This window comes from Scyliorhinus torazame, chromosome 30 (genome assembly GCF_047496885.1).
Source record: "Scyliorhinus torazame isolate Kashiwa2021f chromosome 30, sScyTor2.1, whole genome shotgun sequence".
NCBI classification, from domain to species: Eukaryota; Metazoa; Chordata; class Chondrichthyes; order Carcharhiniformes; family Scyliorhinidae; genus Scyliorhinus; species Scyliorhinus torazame.
The window spans coordinates 29,787,996-29,810,997 of NC_092736.1; the positions used below are offsets into that span (position 1 = coordinate 29,787,996).

General features: G+C 52.0%; 1 protein-coding gene across 1 annotated transcript in view; it reads left to right on the forward strand.

The window, feature by feature from the left end:
* Positions 1 to 23,002, forward strand: part of alpk3a (alpha-kinase 3a) — a 100,314-nt gene that overhangs the window by 24,443 nt on the left and 52,869 nt on the right. The window contains exon 5 of the mRNA XM_072493084.1: positions 4,221 to 5,850. Coding sequence (XP_072349185.1) covers positions 4,221 to 5,850 — 1,630 coding nt within the window. The remainder of the gene's footprint in view (positions 1 to 4,220; positions 5,851 to 23,002) is intronic.

Genomic DNA, 23,002 nt, shown 5'->3' on the forward strand with positions numbered 1-23,002 from the left:
CAAAAGGCAGTGAAGTGTCCAATCAGTATTGAATGGCGGAGCAGGCTCGATGGGCTGAATGGCCTCCTCCTGTTCCTATGTATGCGTCCCTGTGATAGGAGATGGAACTGTTTAAAGTACAGTTAACCCCACTCTGCACCACCCCAAACACCCTCTGAGTCAGTTCGAGCATTGCGTGCAGTTGGAGATTTATCCTTTTACTTTGTCCCATGGAGGGATAGCATGGATTAGGTCCCTCTGGATTTCCCAGCTCCAACTAGCCAATCCACTGGGTAGGTCGGGCACTCTGTCCTCTGCTTCCTCCGCCCAACAACCCCCACCAAACTCCAGAAGTCGAAGCTGAACTAATCTCGAAACAGATACCAACATTGGACTCTCACTGCTGAAAGCTCAGTGTAAATGTCTTCAGAAAATATATGCTGCTCTCGGTGTTCAAAAATCAATAGGAAAATGCTTTGAACCACAAGTTTCCTCCACCAAGGATGCCCACACAGTCCCAGATTAGATACAGCATTGATGAGACCGAGCAAAGCCCTCTTTGTCCCGTGCTCTGAGGTGATTAGGGATCTCACAGAGTCAAACTTCTACTTCACTGCCCATCAAACATACCACAGCGAGGGTGACTGACAGCTAAAGCTCCTGACAGCACCCAGGCTGCATTCCCGAATCATGTACATAGAACATAGAACATAGAACGATACAGCGCAGTACAGGCCCTTCGGCCCTCGATGTTGCACTGAAACAAAAGCCATCTAACCTACACTATGCCATTATCATCCATATGTTTATCCAATAAACTTTTAAATGCCCTCAATGTTGGCGAGTTCACTACTGTAGCAGGTAGGGCATTCCACGGCCTCACTACTCTTTGCGTAAAGAACCTACCTCTGACCTCTGTCCTATATCTATTACCCCTTAGTTTAAAGCTATGTCCCCTCGTGCCAGCCATTTCCATCCGCGGGAGAAGGCTCTCACTGTCCACCCTATCCAACCCCCTGATCATTTTGTATGCCTCTATTAAGTCTCCTCTTAACCTTCTTCTCTCCAACGAAAACAACCTCAAGTCCATCAGCCTTTCCTCATAAGATTTTCCCTCCATACCAGGCAACATCCTGGTAAATCTCCTCTGCACCCGCTCCAAAGCCTCCACGTCCTTCCTATAATGCGGTGACCAGAACTGTACGCAATACTCCAAATGCGGCCGTACCAGAGTTCTGTACAGCTGCAACATGACCTCCCGACTCCGGGACTCAATCCCTCTACCAATAAAGGCCAACACTCCATAGGCCTTCTTCACAACCCTATCAACCTGGGTGGCAAGATAGGTAAACTAGGTAAACTTGAGCCCACAAGTAAGGTAGCCGAATGCGTTGTTAAAAGATGGATCTTAATTATAGAACTAAATAACAAAGTTTAACAGAAACAAAGGAAACAGGAGCGCTGGAATGGCTTGCAGGACTCTCGTGCAGACTGAAGCCCGCACATGCTCAGAAAGGGGAAAGGCTTCTAAGAACACTCTGTAACAATGATTCAAACATGAGATAGAATTAGAAGTTGAAATGCCATTAAGCGAGTCTGAGAGGCTGAGGGAACATAGGCTAGATAAGAAAGAAAGAGTCCAGCAAGGATGGATGGAATGTATTTTAGTGCAAGGAGCCTGAGGAGTGAAACAGATGAGTTTAGGACACAGAGGGCACAGATAGAGAGTATGATATCCCAGCTAGGGCCGGAATGTGGCTGAAAGACGGGCCGGATTGGCAGCTCAACATTTCTGGTTATAGCGTTTTCAGATGAGGTAGAGAGGGGGGGGGTAGACGAGGAGGAGGGGTCACAATATTGATCAAGGAATCAATTATAGTAGTGAGGAGAGAAGATATCCTGGAAGGAGTATGAAATGAGGCCATATGGGTAGAAGCAAAAAACACATTGTTGAGTGTGTGGCCCCAAATGGTCAGCGAGAGACGGAGGATCAAATGTGGAATCAAATTTCAGAAATGTGTCGGAATAATAAGGCAGAAATAGTCGGCGGTTTTAACAACCCAAATATTAACAGGGATAGTTCTGGTGTGCAAGCTAGGCAGGGAGGGAAATTCTTCAATTGCATTCTGGAGAACTTTTTTTAGCCAGTACATAGAATCCAAACAGTGCAGAAGGAGGCCATTCGGCCCATTGAGTCTGCACTGACCCTCTGAAGGAGCATCCTACGTAGGCCCCTCCCTCCCTCCCCTAACCCTGTAACCCCGTAACCCCACCCAACCTGCACATTAAGTGGCCATTTTAGCACAGCCAATCCACCTAACCTGCACATCCTTGGACACTAAGGGGCAATATATCACGGCCAATCCAACTAACCTGCACATCCTTGGACAGTAAGGGGCAATATATCATGGCCAATCCACCTAACCTGCACATCCTTGGGCACTAAGGGACAATATATCATGGCCAATCCAGCTAACCTGCACATCCTTGGACACTAAGGGGCAATTTTAGCAAGGCCAATCCACCTAACCTGCACATCCTTGGACACTAAGGGGCAATTTTAGCAAGGCCAATCCACCTAACCTGCACATCCTTGGACACTAAGGGGCAATTTATCATGGCCAATCCAGCTAACCTGCACATCTTTGGACTGCAGGAGGAAACCGGAGCACCCGGAGGAAACCCACGCAGACGCGGGGAGTAAACGCAAACTCCACACGGACAGTGACCCGAGGCGGGAATCGAACCTGGGTCCCTGGTGCTGTGAGGCAGCAGTGCTAACCACTGTGCCACCGTGCCGGTGATTCAACTGAGGTGAACTTGGGGTTCCAAGTTCTAAGCACTCATGGGGTAAAGAAGCTTCTCCTGAATTGCTTATTGGGTTTATTGGTGACTGTCTTAGATTTAAGGCCTCTTCTTTAGAGAAAAGACCTTCAGCCTGTTCAGACTTTCCCTATAATTCGAACCCCTCAGTTCTGGTGTCAACCTTGTAAATCTCCCTTCTCCAATGAACGTTAATTGGAGGCCAGAACTCTGCTCAGTATTCCAAGTGTGAATGGAAGTGTCTGCCCAACAAGTTATTTTGATACCTTAACGTCTTTATTAGGCAACCCCCCAGTCTTACATTAATCATGAAGATAACAATTATAATAACTCAGAAGGAAGCTGTTGTTAACAAAGGTTAATTTCTTTACATATGTACAATAGTCTGCGTAATACACCCAGTGTGAGCCTTGCTGGGAGGACTTGCTCACCAGGCCCTGAGTTGGGCCTGCTTTTTTACCTTGCTCATAACGAGCCCCAGGTGGGTGACCTCCTGGGAAGCTCGTACCCCACGAGTCCCACCGGGAGATCGAGTATTATTTCTCCCTGGTCTTCGGAGGAGGGGTTATGACAACAACGCAAGTGGCTACAACTCAGATCTCACGCAGCCTCCTGGATTAGAGCTATTGAGAGTATTATGTTCAGTGCTGGCCACCGTACCCTCGGAAGAGTATATTGGCCGCACAATCCAAAATCAGCAGAATGATACCAGGGCGAAAAGGGCATATTGCAGAGGCTAGGCGTGAATTCCCCTCAATATAGAAGATGAAAGGTTGATCTACTCGAGGTGTTTAAGGTGATTCGAGGATTAGAAAGGGAAAAACGACTTCCTCTATTAGGGATAATCACACCACCTTAACGCAAGAGTGAGATGATACAGGGAAGCACAGAAAATAGTGAAAATCTGGAATACTTTTCCTCGAAAGGTTGTTGAGGGTGTGGGGAAAATGACACTTTCAAGTGTAATAACAAACAAAGGCAAATGGATGGACTTACAATATATGACCGAATTGGGGCTGGTTTAGCACACTGGGCTAAATCGCTGGCTTTTAAAGCACTCCAAGCAGGCCAGCAGCACGGTTCAATTCCCGTACCAGCCTCCCTGAACAGGCGCCGGAATGTGGCGACGAGGGGCTTTTCACAGTAACTTCATTTGAAGCCTACTTGTGACAATAAGCGATTTTCATTTCATTCCATTTCATTTCAATTGACTGTCAGAAGAGGCTCCAGGTGCTTGAGGGTGGTCCCTATGTTTCTTCATTGACCCGTCTACCGGAGTGACTATCCCCAGTCCCCACATTATTTGATACTTTTCCCACATCAGTGTACATTTCAATGTCCGTATCTCAGTGCACTCAATGTTTTCTTGACTGACTTCAGAGATTAGGCTTGTAACCAGGAAACGTTTGTGCCAACAGGTGTACAGAGGACGATGCGGCCATTTACCAAGCTTCCGCCAGGAATAACAAAGGGATTGTGTCCTGCTCTGGCGTCCTGGAGGTTGGCACCATGAACGAATACAAGATTCACCAGCGATGGTTTGCCAGGCTCAAGCAGAAAGCGCACACCAAAAGGCGCGAGTTGGAGGAGACTCGGATTAGGGGAAAGGAGAACATGGTGCACACGGCCAACGCCCGACGCCAAGACTTCCTGAGGGCGATCAGTCCAGAGAGGGCCCAGCGGAAACGCAAGTCACATAGCGAGGCCAATGCCAACTCACCACCCGACTCTTTAACCAGTAGAGACGATGTGGTCAAAGCGCGCATCCCTGATCTTGAGGCAGTGCCACGCAAGAACATGGCCATCACACCAAGCACAACGAATGCTTCAGCAACTGAGGTTCAAAATGGCTACTTGACGGGTCCCCAGGGGACCCAAACTGCCGCAGTTAAAGGCGGAAAGCCGCCGGTGAATAATTCACTGGAGGGCCTGGTGGAAAATGGCATTTCGTTCATCAATTATCTCTACGAAACAACTGAGCTTACTAAGTCGCAACCCACCGGCAAGGAGTTTGCAGCGAGCAAGAAGAAACGAAAGCTTTCAAAAGAAGAGGGCGAACTATTGGCGGGAAAAGCTGAGGAAGGCTTCCAGGGCGATGAAAGTGCGCTAAACGGGATTGATAGGAACAAGGACCCTGGCACTTTATTGCAGCCCCTCCCAGATACTATGAAGGGAGAGGCAAAATGCGGCGATCCTCAATCTGTTAGGACTGGGGATTACATGGAGATTGATGAGCAGGTGTCATCAGCAACATCAGGACGGAGGCAACATTCATCAGCACCTTTGAGTCCAAAAGCTGCGTTTCCAGGGAAACAAAAAGACCTAACGCCACTACAGTGCCAGCCCCCCAAGGTCACAGATCCTGAAGAGGCTAAGTTGACGATTGGCGCAAAGTCAGATCAAGAGCCAGTATATTCCAGTCTCCAAGCGCCTGGCAAGGATGCGTATTTTTCTGTGAAAGATATGTTCTTTGAAATTATTCAGGAACCTGGGATGCACAGGCTGCCGCAGTTACCTCAGGTCACGCAGACTAGCGAGCAGGCTAGCTCCCAGGACCATGCTGGCCAACAGGAGGAACCTTCATCTGAGAGCATTCATGTGCCATACTTGATGGATGCGATGCCAGGATGTGACCAGAAGCGAGGCCAAGCATCGGAGGATCTGCAAAATGCAGGAAGGCCCAAGCCTGAGATGGACATCGCAATGCCCGGGGTCCATTCAGATATTCAAAATGTAGGCACATTTGACAATGACACGTCCGACAGTGTTCAGCAGACTTCTGGGGTAAGAGGGCCCGAAAAGAGGAATGAATCTTTAGAGTGTGGCTTACCGTCCATGGACGTGCCTGGTAAAGGGGTTCAAGAGGATGTTAACAATCCTCTCTGTGTTTTGGATACGGCGCCACAACCGGCTCCGTGGCTCGTGCGCTTGCTGGCGGATGTCCTGCCAGAGGAAAAAACCAAGGCTTCACCTCCACCAGCGGACCTCGCAGAGGGCACGGAAGCAGTCTCGCCAGCCCAGCAGCTGTCTCAGCAAGCTCTCTCTGAGGTAAGCACCTTCTTCGTCTGGGGTGACCTCATGCAAGTTTGTGTCCCGGGTTGGGCTCGTGGGTCATGCAAAAAGCACATCAGGCCTATTTATAGGAGCATTAAGCACGCACTGTTTGACAGGAATTGAATGTGATGACATCTGTTCTAGCTGTGCTTTTGATTATAGCGATGGGTCACCTCCAGAATGGGAGGAAAAACCGTAAGCTCATCCAAACAGGCGACACATGATACCATAACATGTGCAAGGGAGCACAACTGTCAGGGAAACATCAGTGAATTAGGGATAAAGTAGACCCTCTCTTTAACACTTTGTTTTGGAGCCTACACAAGAAGATTTCAGTAACGGAGCAGTGGTGCAGCGAAGGAGTTTTAAATGGGTCTCTCCATGAGGGAGAGCGATTTTTGATTTGATTTGATTTATTGTCACACGTACCGAAGTACAGTGAAAAGTATTTTTCTGCGGCCGAGGGAACGTACGCAGTACGTACACAGTAGACAAAAAGAAACAAATGGTACATCGACAAACAGTGATTGGTTACAGTGCGGAACAAGGGGGGCCAGATAAACAGATGACCTGTGTTGTACTTGTTCTATTTTAGAAATGGGACAGTAACAGGTCGCCGATAAAGAAAGTTAGAACGGAGGCAGCCCCTGTGATCAGGTGTCAGCAGATAGGAGCCTCAGGTTGAGGTTCTTGCTCCATTTAGAGGATCCATTCCTTTCTTATGGAAAGATAATGGCTGCTACCATTTCGAGAATAAGGACTGGATTGGATTGGATTTGTTTATTGTCATGTGTACCGAGGTACAGTGAAAAGTATTTTTCTGCGAGCAGCTCAATGGATCATTAAGTCCATGAGAAGAAAATACAATAAAAAGAAAATACATAATAGGGCAACATAATAGGGCAACGTAAATACATAGACACCAGCATCGGGTGAAGCATACAGGAGCATACAGTATTAACAGGTCAGTCCATAAGAGGGTCGCTTAGGAGTCTGGTAACAGCGGGGAAGAAGCTGTTTTTGAATCTGTTCATGCGTGTTCTCAGACTTCTGTATCTCCTGCCTGATGGAATAAGTTGGAAGAGTGAGTAAGCCGGGTCGGAGGGGTCTTTGATAATGCTGCCCGCTTTCCCCAGGCAGCAGGAGGTATGGATAGAGTCAGTGGATGGGAGGCAGGTTCGTGTGATGGACTGGGCGGTGTTCACCACTCTCTGAAGTTTCTTGAGGGTCTTGCGCCGATGCAGCTCGATAGGATGCTTTCTATGGTGCATCTGTAAAAGTTGATAAGAGTCAGTGTGGACATGCCGAATTTCCTTCGTTTCTGAGGAAGTATAGGCGCTGTTGTTCTTTCTTGGTAGTAGTGTTGGCGTGGGTGGACCAGGACAGATTATTGGTGATGTGCACCCCTAGGAATTTGAAACTGCTAACCATCTCCACCTTGGCCCCGTTGATGCTGACAGGGGTGTGTTCAGTACTTTGCTTCCTGAAGTCAATTACCAGCTCTTTAGTTTTGCTGGCATTTGAGGGATAGATTGTTGTCGCTGCACCACTCCACTAGGTTCTCAATCTGGTTTAGCACACTGGGCTAAATCACTGGCTTTTAAAGTAGACCAAGGCAGGCCAGCAGCACGGTTCAATTCCCGTACCAGCCTCCCCGAACAGGCGCCGGAATGTGGCGACTAGGGGCTTTTCACAGTAACTTCATTTGAAGCCTACTTGTGACAATAAGCGATTTTCATTTCATTTTCATCTCCCTCCTGTATTCTGACTCATCGTTGTTCGAGATCCGTCCCACTATGGTCGTGTCATCAGCAAACCTGTAGATGGAGTTGGAACCAAGTTTTGCCACGCAGTCGTGTGTGTACAGGGAGTAGAGCAGGGGGCTAAGTACGCAGCCTTGCGGGGCGCCGGTGTTGAGGAGGTGTTGTTGTTCATTCTTACTGATTGTGGTCTGTGGGTCAGAAATTCGAGGATCCAGTTGCAGAGTGGGGAGCCAAGTCCTAGGTTTTGGAGCTTTGGTATGAGGTTGTCTGGGACTTTGATGTTGATTGTTATGATTGTGGATCTGACGCCAACAGTGGTTAGGACCTTGAACAGAAACCCCAATATTGGCTGTGAGGAAAGGATGCCTTGCTCCAGGAATGATTTCATGCAGAAATAGGGATGTTGTATATTAAAACAAACTTTATTACTAACACAGTATTAAAGTCTTTAACATCACACAAGAAAATACTTACAATCACCCCTTAAACAATGCTAAGCAACACAATAACCTTTAACTGCTATCTTTACTTCCATTGAAACAACAAACCATCTCCGATTCCAATCCACTTTTAAATATAGTTAGCACTCAGGAATATTTGCTGTACAGAAATGTATTTTGAGACTGTTCGAAAAGATAGATCTGAACCCTGTCAGAACCATGCAGAATATCTGGCTTTCTTTCTTCAGAAACCTTTCAGCTCATCTTCCAGCCACAAACTAAAAATGAACCTCAACACCTGACGACTTCAACCCCTTGACTCTTTCCATGAACTACATCAACTAAACTGACCACATTGACTCTAATTAACTACTCCACAAGGAAGCCTCTTAATATAAACAACATTCCATTTGCCCTTACTTTTACAATGTTTTAATTGCACCCATGTAGCCCAAGTGCCCACTGATATGGCAAACCAGGATTTAAAAAAAAAATGACTGCAGCAGTTATACACACACTAATTCAGGATTTTAACCCTTACTGCACCAAATACATATAATACAATATATCTGGAATTCCTACATTCATCACACTACCCAGGAAGCAGTTTAGCTTTCGTCACTCAATAGAACAGAATGTGAGTGTCGCTGAAAAAAGAATTGATGTCAAAGTTTTTCATCTTGCACTTAGCAGGACAGATGCAAGAAAGCTAAATTTCAAGGGAACGCCAGCTTATACTGCACGAGGAGAGGGTGCTGACTGGTTGGCAGGTGGGCTATGATTGGTAGAAGCATTGTCATGGAGAATGCACCTGGGAACAGTTGTTTGATTTCAAACCTGGTTAGTCGACTCTGATTGTTCAAGGCATTTCCATGGGAAATGAACCAGGGAATGGCTGTTTCCCCAAACTTTTGTTAGTTCAAAAAAGTACAAAGCGTGGACATGTTCTTTTTGGTTTCCAAAGGACAGGACCCTAAATATCTGTAGCTTCAAGCACATGGAAGCGAGCCAGACTGTGAGCCCAACTTATAATGATAAAGTGTAACTTTTAGCACAATTAGGATTATTCAGTAAGTGTTGTCTACTCACGAATCTCATCTAATCTTGGACACTATGTGCATTAGGTGCATTTTCCATGCCAATTCGTCCACCAATCAGAGGCCTCTTGCCAACCTATCAGCACCTCCTTCTCATGCAGCATGAATGGTTGTTCGCTTTGAAATTTGCCATCCTTGTGTCTGTTCTGATGGGTGCCAGATGAAAAGCTTTGATAGCATGTCTCTTTTATCAGCAATACTCAGTTTAGCTTTCTTCTCCATTGACAGTGACCCTTCACATGCTGCTAACCAAAGAGACATTCTTGGTCCGAGCATAACACTTTGCAATGAGAGTCAGTCAGTCACACCGATGGAATTTGGGCAGCACGGTAGCACAATGGTTAGCACAGTTGCTTCCTAGCTCCTGGGTCCCAGGTTCGATTCCCAGCTTGAGCCACTGCCTGTACGGAGTCTGCACGTTCTCCCCGTGTCTGCGTGGGTTTCCTCCGGGTGCTCCGGTTTCCTCCCACAGTTCAAAGATGTGCAGGTGAGATGGATTGGCCACGCTAAATTGCCCTTAGTGTCCAAAAAGGTTGGGTCGGGTTACTGGGTCACGGGGATAGGGTGGAGGTGTGGGCTTGGGTAGGGTCCTTTTTCCAAGGGCTGATGGAGAGTTGATGGGCCGAATGGCCTCCTTCTGCCCTGTAAGATCTATGTTTCTATGAATTCAAAGAGTGCAGTTTGTTACCGGGGATTGAACCAATTGGTGTGGCAAAGCACGCAGGCGCATGTAATGGAATTACCGTCGCTTTAACTCAACATGTCAAACCCGTTGATGATAAAAACGCGAATGGTGCTCGTGCTTTGTTCCATGTATTGCACCCTGGGTAACCTTTGTTCACAGATGGCGACCTTTGTTGTATTCCGCTCTGCCCACATTGTCAGGCAAAAGCCTGTTTTGGACAACAGGGCAGGCGGTTCAGATTCTATACTTTTGGAAGTGGGATAGGAGAATTTTGAACGTTAGTTTTCTGTTGTAAACCCAGGGTCAAGTATAAAACCTTGTCATGCGATCAAGGCAAGACAATCACCAGCTTGCATGGGAACGAAACCCCCAAGGGTTCAGCTTACCGCGGGAGAAACATCAAATCGCAGAAACCTGGGGCGAAATTCTCCGTTATCGGCGCAAAGTCCGCCGACCGGCGGCCGAAACGGCACAAATCCCACCTGCATCACGCTGCCAAAAACGTCGCAAAGTCTCCGGCCCGGAATGGGCGAGCAGCGACGTGACGCTATCCACGCTGGCTCATGTGGTTCGCGCCGTGCGGCGTGTATGACGTGCCCGCTGGCCCAGCCGGTAACGGTGGACAGCCACCCGCCCGTGTCTAGCCCGTCTGCCCTGACCATTGCCCCCATCCCCCTCATCTGGGGAGGACTGGGCCTCTTCCTGCTGCTCCTCCACTCCGCCCTCCTCTGCCTGCGGCACATCGCCCCTCTGCTGGGCTATGTTGTGCAGGACGCAGCACACCACAATGATGCGGCCGACCCTATCTGACCGATACTGGAGGGCGCCCCCAGAGAGGTCCAGGCACCTGAAACGCATCTTCAGCACGCCAAAGCACCTCTCTATCACTCCCCTTGTCGCTACATGGGCATCATTGTAGCGGTTCTCCGCCTCATTGCGTGGCCTCCGTATAGGCGTCATCAGCCACGATCGCAATGGGTAGCCCCTGTCGCCCAGCAACCAGCCCCTCAGCCGGGGATGGCGTCCCTCATACATGCCGGTGATGTATGACCGCGACAACACGTATGAGTCGCGTACACTGCCCGGGTAACGGGCGCAGACGTGCAGGATCATCATGCGGTGGTCGCAGACCACCTGTATGTTCATCGAATAGGTCCCCTTCCTATTGGTGAACACGGCCCTGTTATCTGCACGGCGACGTGCATCCCATCAATCGCGCCCTGGACCATGGGGAACCCAGCCACGGCAGAGAAGCCCACGGCCCGGGCATCTTGGCTGGCCCGGTCCACAGGGAAGCGGATGTAGCGGTGCGCCATGGCATATAGGGCGTCTGTCACTGCTCGGATGCACCGGTGCACCGATGTCTGCGATATGCCGGACAGGTCCCCACTCGGTGCCTGGAATGACCCCGTTGCATAAAAGTTCAGGGCCACCGTAACCTTGACGGACACGGGGAGAGGGTGTCCCCCGCCAGTGCCACGCGGTGACAGGTGCGCCAGCAGGTGGCAGATGTGTGCCACGGTTTCCCGGCTCATCCAGAGTCTCCTCCTGCATTCCCGGTCCGTGAGGTCCTGGTATGACTGCCGGGGCCGGTACACACGGGGCGCCCTCGGATGCCTCCGTTGCCGTGGGGCCGCGACGTCCTCCTCCCCCTCCTCGTCCTGTCGGTCAGGCTGCCGCCTGCCCCTCTGCAGCAGCCTGCGCCGCCTCTCTGGCACGCTCCTCCTCCTCCTCCTCCTCATCCAGGGCAACATGGACATTAGCGGCTGCCGCCACGGCGGCCAACATCGCTGGCTGATCGGAAAACATGACGGCCTGGGGGGTGGGGGACGACGACAGCATGTCATCATTGCCCATACCCCCTCCTCCCCCCAGCCAGGTGGCATGGACCGCATGGGTCCAACTGTTGGAGGCTGGCACCTGGCCAGGTGGACCAACTCACTTGCCCTCGCACCCCCCCTCCCCGGCACGGACACCCCCCCCCATCCCCCTCCCCGGCACGGACCCCCCCATCCCCCTTCCCAGGCACGGACCCCCCATCTTCCTCCCCGGCACGGACCCCATCCCCCTCCCCGGCACGGACCCCCCCATCCCCCTCCCCGGCACGGACCCCACCCCCCTCCCCGGCATGGACCCCATCCTCCTCCCCGGCACGGACCCCATCCCCCTCCGCGGCACGGACCCCATTCCCCTCCCCGGCACGGACCCCCCCCCCCCCAACCCCCTCCAGCACGGACCCCATCCTGCTCCCCGGCACGGACCCCATCCCCCTCCCCGGCACGGACCCCATCCCCCTCCCCGGCACGGACCCCCCATCCTCCTCCCCGGCACGGACCCCATCCCCCTCCCCGGCACGGATCCCATCCCCCTCCCCGGCACGGACCCCATCCCCCTCCCCGGCACGGATCCCATCCCCCTCCCCGGCACGGACCCCATCCCCCTCCCCGGCACGGACCCCCCCTCCCATCCCCCTCCCCGGCACGGACCCCATCCCCCTCCCCGGCACGGATACCCCCCATCCCCCTCCCCGGCACGGACCCCATCCCCCTCGCCCGCCGCACTCACACACACAAAACCCTACACACACCTCTCCCCACACATTCAGACTGCGGCCACGCCGTCGCCTGTCCAGCGGCCAACCCCCCAGGCCGTCACCCACCTCCACGCTGGTCGGCGTGAACCGTGAGCGCAGGTTGACGCCGATTGAAAGGTGGTTTGATTTACGTCGACGGGACTTCGGCCCATCCGGACGGGAGAATATCGGCAGCCCCAAAATCCACTGCCTTGCGCCCACCCGTGCCATTCTCCGAGGCGTGCGGCGCCATTGACGCCCCGCCAACTTTTCTCCCTTCGGAGACTTCGGCGGGCGGCGGGGGCGGAATTCACGGCGGCCAACGGCCATTCTCCGACCCGCTGGGGGGTCGGAGAATCTCGCCCCTGGAGTCTCAGTGGGGATAAACTGCCCGGAGTGTTGATGGATTCACTTGCCTTTCGGCGCTGCGTTGAGGGAGAGCTGCTTTGTTGCCATCCCAATAACATGCTGAACTGACGTCCCACCTACCTGCTGATCCTGATATGAAACTGTCATAGCATGGCTTCTGGGCTGCCCAGTGCGCTGAACAATATTCCTCCTCCTCCCCCTCAGTGCTGTGAACACTGCCGTTTGGGCAATCGAGCAGTGAACAAAGTGGCTGCCACGTTCGCCTGAGCGACAGCAGATCAGAAGTAATTAATTGCCGGACTTTGGGTTTGTTGTGAGGATGTTAAAGGTGCGATATAAACCCAGAGTCAATCTTTCCCCTTTGAGAGGTGCAGGTCGGGATGTGCGGAGTTTGTGAGGAAGGGTGATTATTCTGCAGTTGCACATGGTGACCACTGCCCTTTGGGGAGGTTTTAAACGCAAATTTCTTTGGGGTGAGTGAACATGCGGGGTAGTATCCACAATAGGGTATTGTGTACATAATTGGTGGGATTCTCCGGCGCCCCACCCTGCCGCGTGTTTCGCGGTGGCCGCCATTTGTTGGCAGCGGGATTCTCTCTTCCTGCCGCTCGCCAATGGCATTTCCCATTGAAGGCAGCGCACGCCCCAGGGAATCCGGGGTGGCGATGGCGGTTTGACATAGAATTCTGGGCAATGCGTGAACGTCAGGCGCAGAATTCTCCCATCCCGCGTGTGGTGGCGGGCTGGAGCGGAGAATCTAGCGGGAGCCAAAACACGGGAGGGCCGCCGGTGTAAAATCACGTTGCATCTCTCTCAATGGCGGGCCGGTCGTCCCGCTCTCTGGTGGCGGGAGCTCCATTTGTATCTCATGAATGGTCATTAACACAGCTGTCCGTCGATACCTGGTCAGGCCTTTCAAACCTGCCTCACGCCAACAGGAAATCACATCGCCGGAGGACCGGATTGATAAAGAGTGGCGTGCACAAGGCGGCCCTCAGCTCGAGCCGAGTGCAGCAACGTTCTGCCGCTGCGCTGCTCCTAACACGCTGTACACCACACTGCCGGGACAGACCGGGCCCTGCTCTCCATCTCCATGCTGAGCTGGTCAGTACTGCCCCTGGGGTCAGGGAGTATAGGGGTCTCCCTCCACACCCCCCCCCCCCCCCCTGCCTCCAGGTGCCACACACCAGTGTCTATCGGGGCAGCGATGTGCGCTGGGACCCTTGCAACCACAGCAGCAACGGTCCAAAGTTTGACCGCGGAGTGGAGTTTGAGGGGAGGCTGGGGGTGGGTGGGCTGATGAAGACAAGTGGCGGGGTGCAATGTGGAAGGAGGGCTGAAGACGGGGAGGGTGGAGAAAGGGCAAACAGAAGGGGGCAGCGTGGGAGGAAGGCTGTGTCGTGTTCTGTAGACTGGCCGAAGTGAATGATGAACTATAGAACATCTAGTTTAAATAATTTATTATGGAATAACTGCGTGATAAGATAACTAGGATAAATAAAATAATAACCTACTAACACTAATTAACTATTGTAAAACTACTGCAAAATACATCTATCCTCCAGCACGACCTACTCCCAACTCCCCGAGCCATAGGGTCACATGATGGGTTTACACTGCCACCTTGTGATCGGAGGTCATGCATCATGTGCAAACTTGCGTTTGATAAAGTTTCCCATGGCAGGTTGATGGAAAAAGTGAAGTCGCATGGGGTTCAGGGAGTACTAGCTAAAGAACTAGCTAGGCAACAGGAGACAGAGAGTAGTGGTGGAAGGGAGTGTCTCAAAATGGGTAAAGGTGACTAGTGGTGTTCCAGAGGGATCCGTGCTAGGACCACTGTTGTTGGTGATTATACATATAAATTATCTGGACGAAGGTATAGGTGGTCTGATTAGCAAGTTTACAGATGATACTAAGATTGTGGAGTTGCAGATAGCGAGGGGGACTGTCAGAGAATACTGCAAAATATAGATAGATTGGAGAGTTGGGCAGAGAAATGGCAGATGGAGTTTAATCCAGGCAAATGCGAGGTGATGCATTTTGGAAGATCTAATTCAAGAGCGGACTATACGGTCAATGGAAGAGTCCTGGGGAAAATTGATGTACAGAGAGATGTGGGAGTTCACGTCCATTATACCCTGAAGGTGGCAACGCAGGTCGATAGAGTGGTCAAGAAGGCATACAGCATGCTTGCCTTCATCGGACGGGGTATTGAGTACAAGAGTCGACAGGTCATGTTACAGTTGTATAGGACTTTGGTTAGGCCACATTTGGAATACTGTGTGCAGTTCTGGTCGCCACATTACCAGAAGGATGTGGATGCTTTAGGGAGGGTGCAGAGGAGGTTCACCAGGATGTTGCCTGGTATGGAGGGTGCTAGCTATGAAGAAAGGTTGAGTAGATTAGGATTGTTTTCGTTGGAAAGACGGAGGTTGAGGGGGAACCTGATTGAGGTCTACAAAATTGAGAGGTATGGACAGGATGGATAGCAACAAGCTTTTTCCAAGAGTGGGGGTGTCAATTACAAGGGGTCACGATTTCAAGGTGAGAGGGGGAAGGTTTAAGGGAGATGTGCGTGGAAAGTTTTTTACGCAGAGGGTGGTGGGTGCCTGGAACGCGTTGCCAGCGGAGGTGGTAGAGGCGGGCACGATAGCATCATTTAAGATGCATCTAGACAGATATATGAACGGGCGGGGAACAGAGGGAAGTAGATCCTTGGAAAATAGGCGACAGGTTTAGATAAAGGATCTGGATCGGCGCAGGCTGGGAGGGCCGAAGGGCCTGTTCCTGTGCTGTAATTTTCTTTGTTCTTTGTTCTTGTGCATATCATCACAGGCTGAGCAAGGAGTGGGTGGAGTCAGGGCAGCAGAAAGGGGCAGTGTGGGAGGAGGGCTGAGCAAGGAAGAGGGAAGGATGGGTGCTCAGGATGGCAGGCAGAGGGGCAGGGTGGTGGGTGAAGAGGATAAACAATGGAAGGCAGAGGGAAGACCAAAGAGAAATGAAAAAATGAAAATGAAAATCACTTATTGTCACAAGTAGGCTTCAATGAAGTTGGTACGGATTGGTGGTTAGGAGCGCCTATCTCGTAGCGAGCGTTGAATTAAGACTTACTTCTTTCAGTAGTCACTGCCAAGGTTGGTTCGCGTTGCTGGGTGACCCGGGCAGGACAAAGAGAGCAAGTTGAGCTTGGGGGCTTAACTTTATAGTCCCCAGGGGCTTCCCGCCTTTCGGGGCGGACCCTGTACCTGGTTCTAGGTGATTGGACTTCGTTCCAATTGCTTGGTTCGATTTCTCCAATACTGGAGCGGCTCGCTGATTGATGGGCGGTCTTGAGGTGTTCGTTAACCTCTTTTGTGTTGGCTCCTGCTGGCGCCGGGGAGTCTGGCTTAGTTTTGTGTGTCCCAAATGTTGCTATTGTTCCCGGGGATTGCTCATTAGTATGTAGACGGCTGCTACATTATTATGCTGATGGTCGCTGGTATCGATGCTGTCGGGGCTTTTGAAGAGTTTTAATACACAGCAAACCTGCACCTGCTGGTTTCTGCCTGTGTTGGCTGAATTTCCCTTCAGCCTTTGCCGTTCGCCATTTTAAATCGGGAGTTGGCCAATTTAGGTGGCTTCACCTTTAACAGAAGCACATCAGGTTTACATTCACTACGGAGAACATTCATAATTCTGAATTCACCAAATGATCAAGAGATAGTCTTCTCGTGGCAGAGAGAACAGTACACCTGCTCTGTCTGGCTTCAGCTCCAACACTGAAAACAAAACCAAAAAACACAGACACACCCAAGCTTTTCCCAAAGTGAAACTAAAAAGCAGAGCCAGAGCTCGGCTCCACCCACACTCTGACATCACTGCAGTAACATGAGCAGCCAAACATTTCTTAAAGCGACATTCTCATGACAGTAGGGAGGGAACACTTAATACGGGGATGGGGGAGGTGCACAGAGCGAACCCCTGTGCATTACAGTGCAGGTGGGGTGGGTGCAAGTCCACATGTGGCATGGATGCATTGCAGATGATGGGCCCGGGGCAGAGGAGGGTGTGAATATTCACCACCCACAAAGACAGGATCGAGGTCAGCCCCCGTAGCCCAGGACGAAGCAGCAGAGCAGAATTCCAACTTTGCGCTTTTAAAGGGAGAGGGACAACTCAACAGCCTAACGCCAAAGGTTTCCAAAGCTACATAGTGGAAGACAGGGATACATAAGAACTAGGAGCAAGAGTAGGCCATCTGGCCCCTCGAGCCTTCTCCGCCATTCAATGAGATCATGGCTGATCTTTTGTGGACTCAGTACAGCTTTGGAGAGTAAAGGCTACAGTGAAGAGGGCACGGCGGCATTAACTGTGCCATCGCATCAGTGAGGGGAGTCACAGGTTGACAACGAAGGCCATTTACCAGTGGCCAAACGGATTCCATTTGTTCACCATGCCCCCACAGAGCTCCAGATGTCACGTCAGTGGAATGGAATTCTGCCCACCTCTACGCGTGTGCTAGAGTCTTGGGAGTAAGAGAGCATGAGAACCAATGTGATCTCAGCTGCCAAAGCTTACCTGCCCCACTCCCCCTATAGTTCTCCCATTCACACCTTTCTTTTTGGCACCCTTTAACCACTTCTGGTCTTAAATATATCATAGAATTTATCAATGAATTTACAGTGCAGAAGGAGGCCATTCGGCCCATCGAGTCTGCACCGGCTCTCTAAAAGAGCACCCTACCCAACCGCACTCCTCCACCCTATCCCCATAACCCAGTAACCCCACCCAACACTAAGGGCAATTTTGGACACTAAGGGCAATTTATCATGGCCAATCCACCTAACCTGCACATCTTTGGACTGTGGGAGGAAACCGGAGCACCCGGAGGAAACCCACGCAGACACGGGGAGGATGTGCAAACTCCGCACAGACAATGACCCAAGCGGGAATCGAACCTGGGACTCTGGAGCTGTGAAGCAATTGTGCTATCCACAATGCTACCGTGCTGCCCTGGGAAAGAGGAGGCAATACAAATATCCTGTAAAAGAGAAAGCAAAAGTGAGAATGGACCCAGTGGTCCAGGCATCTTTCCTCTGAACTCTCATTCGATACAGGAGGTGAAGGAGGGAGAGGCGTTTGATCAATATTTAGCAGCAATTTGCTGATGGCACTAATTTTTTTCAGTAAGCAGTAAAAACAGCAATTTTGTACTTTTAAACTTCTCTGCGAAGGATTTTGCTTCAGCTTTCACACGTGGTTTTTGTCATAATATACATCAGTACGGTGCAATCACATACACACACTGATGGACATGCAGTAGGACCAACCAGCATACATAACACCACAGCCAATCACCAGTGAGAGCACAAGCACTATAAAGACGGGACAGGAGCGTTCCCGCTCATTCTAGCAGCAGCCAGCTCGTAGCACAGAGCTCACAGCCTGCAACACAGACATTCACCATGTACTGAGTGCCTCACCATAGCTAGTGATAGGAAAGGGTCCACAGTTAAGCTGGTATTGCTTATACCCACGTTTACAGTATGTTAACATAGTTGAACAGTTAATAAAATAGCGTTACACCACTTCCAGCATTGTTGGCTTGTTTGTGAACCAGAACACCCAACACGACATGGTACAAGGAGTGGCCGCAATCTAGCCCCTGTGAGACCTACCTGCAACTTCTCAGCATTCCGGCATCCTACAGCATGGAGAACATCAACCCGCCGCCGCCGCTCCGCATCATGGGCAATCTCGGGGTAAATTGGAAGATATTTAAACAGCGCTTCCAGCTCTTCCTCGAGGCCACGGACAGGGAGAATGCATCGGACACCAGGAAGATCGCCCTCCTTCTCTCCACAGCTGGGCAACATGCCATCCACATCTTTAACTCCCTGACATTCGTGGATGACGAGGACAAGACCAAGTACAAGACGGTGCTCCTCAAATTCGACACACACTTCAGTGTTGAAGTCAACGAAAGCTTTGAAAGGTACCTGTTCCAGCAGCGCTTGCAGGGTAAGGACAAGCCTTTCCAATCCTATTTAACACACCTCCTCATCCTCGCGCAGTCCTGCGGCTACGGGCCCACCTCCGACTCCATGATACGCGACCAGATTGTTTTTGGGGTCATGTCGGACACCCTGCGTCAGCAGCTCCTTAAAGTTAAGCAACTCACCCTAGCGACTGCCATCGAGACCTGTGTCCTGCATGAGAATGCCACCAGCCGGTACTCCTACATACAGGCAGCTGAAACGGTGCGGCAAGGGCCCCATGAGGCCGAACGGGTGCAAACGATCGAACACCTCCCGGGCCGCAGTCTGGAGGAGGGCGGCCATTTTGCGCGCTTTCTGAGGCCTCCCGCGCTTGTACGCGCCAAACGAGGGGATGGTGACGTGGAGGAACGCGATGCGCAGGCCCGCACCACGCAAGACCGTACCGCGCATGTGCGGTGGCGCAATGAACGCACTGACGTCACGACGTGTGGCAACTGTGGGGCCCACTTGAAGCGGCAATGCCCTGCAAAATCGCGACAGTGCCTACGCTGTGGCAGGCTTGGCCACGATGCTGCCTGCAGTCGAGCAGCCCAGCCTGCCAACTCGCAATGATTTAACCAGCCTCGCAGGAATGTTCGGGCAATCCAGCCCACCTTCACCGAGTCCGATCCTGACTTCATGCAGACCAGTGACACTGAGGACAGGGAGCCTTTTCGAGTCGCTGTCATCAACAAGAACAAGCTGTCCCCGAGTCGAACGCACCAGCCGCTGTCCGTGCACAGCATTGATCCGGACCACGAGTGGTGTGCCACCCTGACGGTCAACCGATCCCAGATCAGATTCCGCCTGGACACTGGTGCTTCTGCCAATCTCCTCGCATGGTCAGCATTTCAAACCCTGGGGGTCAAACCAACAATTCTTCCATCCAATTGCCACTGGTCGACTATAATGGTAACGTCATCCCCGCCACCGGGTCATGCCAACTCGAGGTGACGCACAACTCGCAAAAAGTCACCCTACCCTTCGAGATCGTGGGCTCCTCAAAGGACTCCCTGCTCAGGCATGCAAGCTCCTCAACCTCGTGCAGCGCGTACATTCCCTCTCTCCAGAGGACACGTCTGACTTCCAAGATGCGGACTTCAGGGCGCAACTAAGTGCCAACATCACTCAACACCGAGATGTCATCGAAGGCATGGGCACACTTCCCTACAAAATCCTGCTCAAACAGGACGCCACGCCTGTGGTTCATGCACCTCGCAGAGCCCCAGCACCCCTCAAGGACCGCCTCAAGCAGCAGCTGCAGGACCTTCAGGACCAAGGAGTGCTCTCCAGGGCGACGGAAACAACCGACTGGGTCAGTTCCATGGTGTGCGTCAAGAAGCCCTCCGGCGAGCTCCGGATCTGTATCAACCCGAAATCGTAACATCATGCGGGAGCATTACCCTATCCCCAAGCGTGAGGAGATCACGTGCGAGATGGCTCGAGCCAACATATTCACCAAGCTGGATGCATCAAAGGGCTTCTGGCAGATTCAATTGGACAAGTCCAGCAGAAAGCTGTGCACTTTCAACACCCCATTTGGCAGGTACTGCTACAACAGAATGCCATTTGGAATCAGATCAGCATCTGAAGTGTTCCACCGCATCAGGGATGATGGAGGGCATCGAGGGTGTGCGCGTCTATGTGGACGACATCATCATCTGGTCCACCACCCCGCAGGAACATATCAGTCGCCTCCAACGTGTTTTTAAGCGAATACGGGACCAAGGCCTGCGCCTCAACAGAGCCAAATGTTCTTTCGGCCAGCCCGAACTCAAGTTTTTAGGAGACCACATCTCCCGGTTGGGTGTGCGGCCGGATGCGGACAAGGTGGCAGCCATCACGGCCATGCAGAAGCCGGCGGATAAGAAGGCGGTGCTCCGGTTCTGAGGAATGGTCAACTTCCTAGGAAAGTTCATCCCTAACCTCGCTTCCCACACCACGGCTCTCCGCAACCTAGTTAGGAAGACGACGGACTTCCAGCGGCTTCCCGCCCACCAGCGTGAATGGGAGGAGCTCAAGGTCAAGCTGACCACCGCCCCGGTATTGGCGTTTTTCGATCCTGCAAGAGAGACGAAAATATCACCGGACGCCAGCCAGTCCGGCATAGGGGCGGTGCTCCTGCAACGAGATGACGCCTCGTCATGGGCCCCTGTTGCCTATGCGTCACGGGCCATGACCCCCACAGAGCAGCGCTATGCGCAAATCGAGAAGGAGTGCCTAGGCCTGTTGACCCGTGTCTACAAGTTCCATGACTACGTGTATGGCCTTCCCCAGTTCACTGTGGAGACCGACCATCGCCCGCTGGTCGGCATCATCCAAAAAGACCTCAATGACATGACCCCTCGCCTACAACGCATTCTGCTCAAGCTCCGGAGATACGATTTCCAGCTCGTGTACACACCGGGTAAGGACCTGATCATAGCCGATGCTCTGTCCAGGGCAGTCACCACTCCGTCCGACCCAGAGGGTTCGTTTGCCAAGTCGACGCCCATGTGGCCTTCACGGACGCCAATCTGCCGGCCACGGATGAACGCCTAACCCACATTCGCCGTGAGACTGCGGCTGACCCCCTGCTACAACGTGTGATGCGCCACATGACTGACGGATGTCCGCAGTTCTATAATATTCAAGACGATCTGGCAGTCGTTGATGGCGTCCTCCTGAAGCTGGACCGCATCGTGATCCCACACAGCAGGCATCACCTGGTTTTAGAGCAGCTGCACGAGGGCCATCTTGGCGTAGAGAAGTGCTGACGGAGGGCTCGAGAGGCTGTCTACTGGCCTGGCATAAATGAGGACATTGCCAACACTGTGCTCAATTGCTCCACCTGTCAGCGGTTCCAGCCGGCCCAACCATGGGAGACCCTACAGCCCCATGAGTTGGTGACGTCCCCCTGGTCTAAGGTAGGCGAGGACCTGTTCCATGCGCTCGGCAGGGACTATGTTCTCATAGTTGATTATTTTTCCAGCTATCGAGGTTGTACTCCTGCACGACATCATGTCATCGGCTATTATCCGTGCCTGCAAAGAGACCTTTGCTCATCACGGCATCCCACTCACTGTGATGTCAGACAATGGCCCCTGCTTCGCGAGCTTTGTACACGTGACGTCCAGTCCTCTGTACCCCCAGTCAAATGGCAAAGCAGAAAAGGGCGTCCACATCGTAAAAAGGCTCCTTTGCAAGACTGCTGATGCAGGATCTGACTTCTGCCTCGCCTTGCTGGTCTATCGCTCGGCTCCACTGTCCACGGGCCTGTCACCAGCCCAGCTGCTGATGGGTCGCACCCTCAGGGCCACTGTACCGTCCATTCACGTCCCAGACCTCGACCATGCTCCGGTCCTTCAGCGGATGCAACAGTCTCGCGCGCAGCACAAGGCGGCGGATGACGCTCGAGCGACTGATCTTCCTGCTCTGGCACCAGGTGACAACGTCCGAATCCATCTTCCGGAGGGTGGCTGGTCTGCGACTGCTGTGGTTCTTCGGCTGGTGTCTCCCCGCTCATTCCTGGTTCGTCTGCCTAATGGCTCCATTCGCCGCCGCGATCGGCGTGCCCTTCGTCTGGTTCCACGCTCGCTACGCGATCCTCCGCCGGTGCCACGCCCTCCTGTTGTCCCCGACCTGGACTTTGTAGAGCTTCCTGATACTCTGCATCCTCCTCACTCAGCCGTGGCCCAGCCCGATCCTCGCCTGTGGCTCCTGACCCACCCTTGAGGCGGTGAACCCGAATTCGTCGCCCAGCTCAGAGACTTGATTTATGAGCCTTACAATGTTGGACTCAATGCTTTGTTCTTTCATCCTGTTTCAGCATTTCACTAGCCTGTTTATAGCTTTCGTTATTAGTTTTGTTGTTGGTGTAACACCTTGTTTTTCTTTTCTCTGCAGCAGGCACCTTCCCGTGTATATAGACTAGCCTCATGTACATAGTTATGTAAATACTGCACACACATGGTCAGATACATTCATTACACGTTATTTATTCTCACATCGGCACATGTTCTTTGTAAAAAAAAGGGGGATGTCATAATATACATCAGTACATTATGGTGCAATCACACACACACTGATGGACATGCAGTCGGACCAACCAGCATACATAACACCGCAGCCAATCACCAGTGAGAGCATAAGCACTATAAACTCAGGGGACAGGAGCGTTCCCGCTCATTCTAGCAGCAGCTAGCTCGGAGCACAGAGCTCACA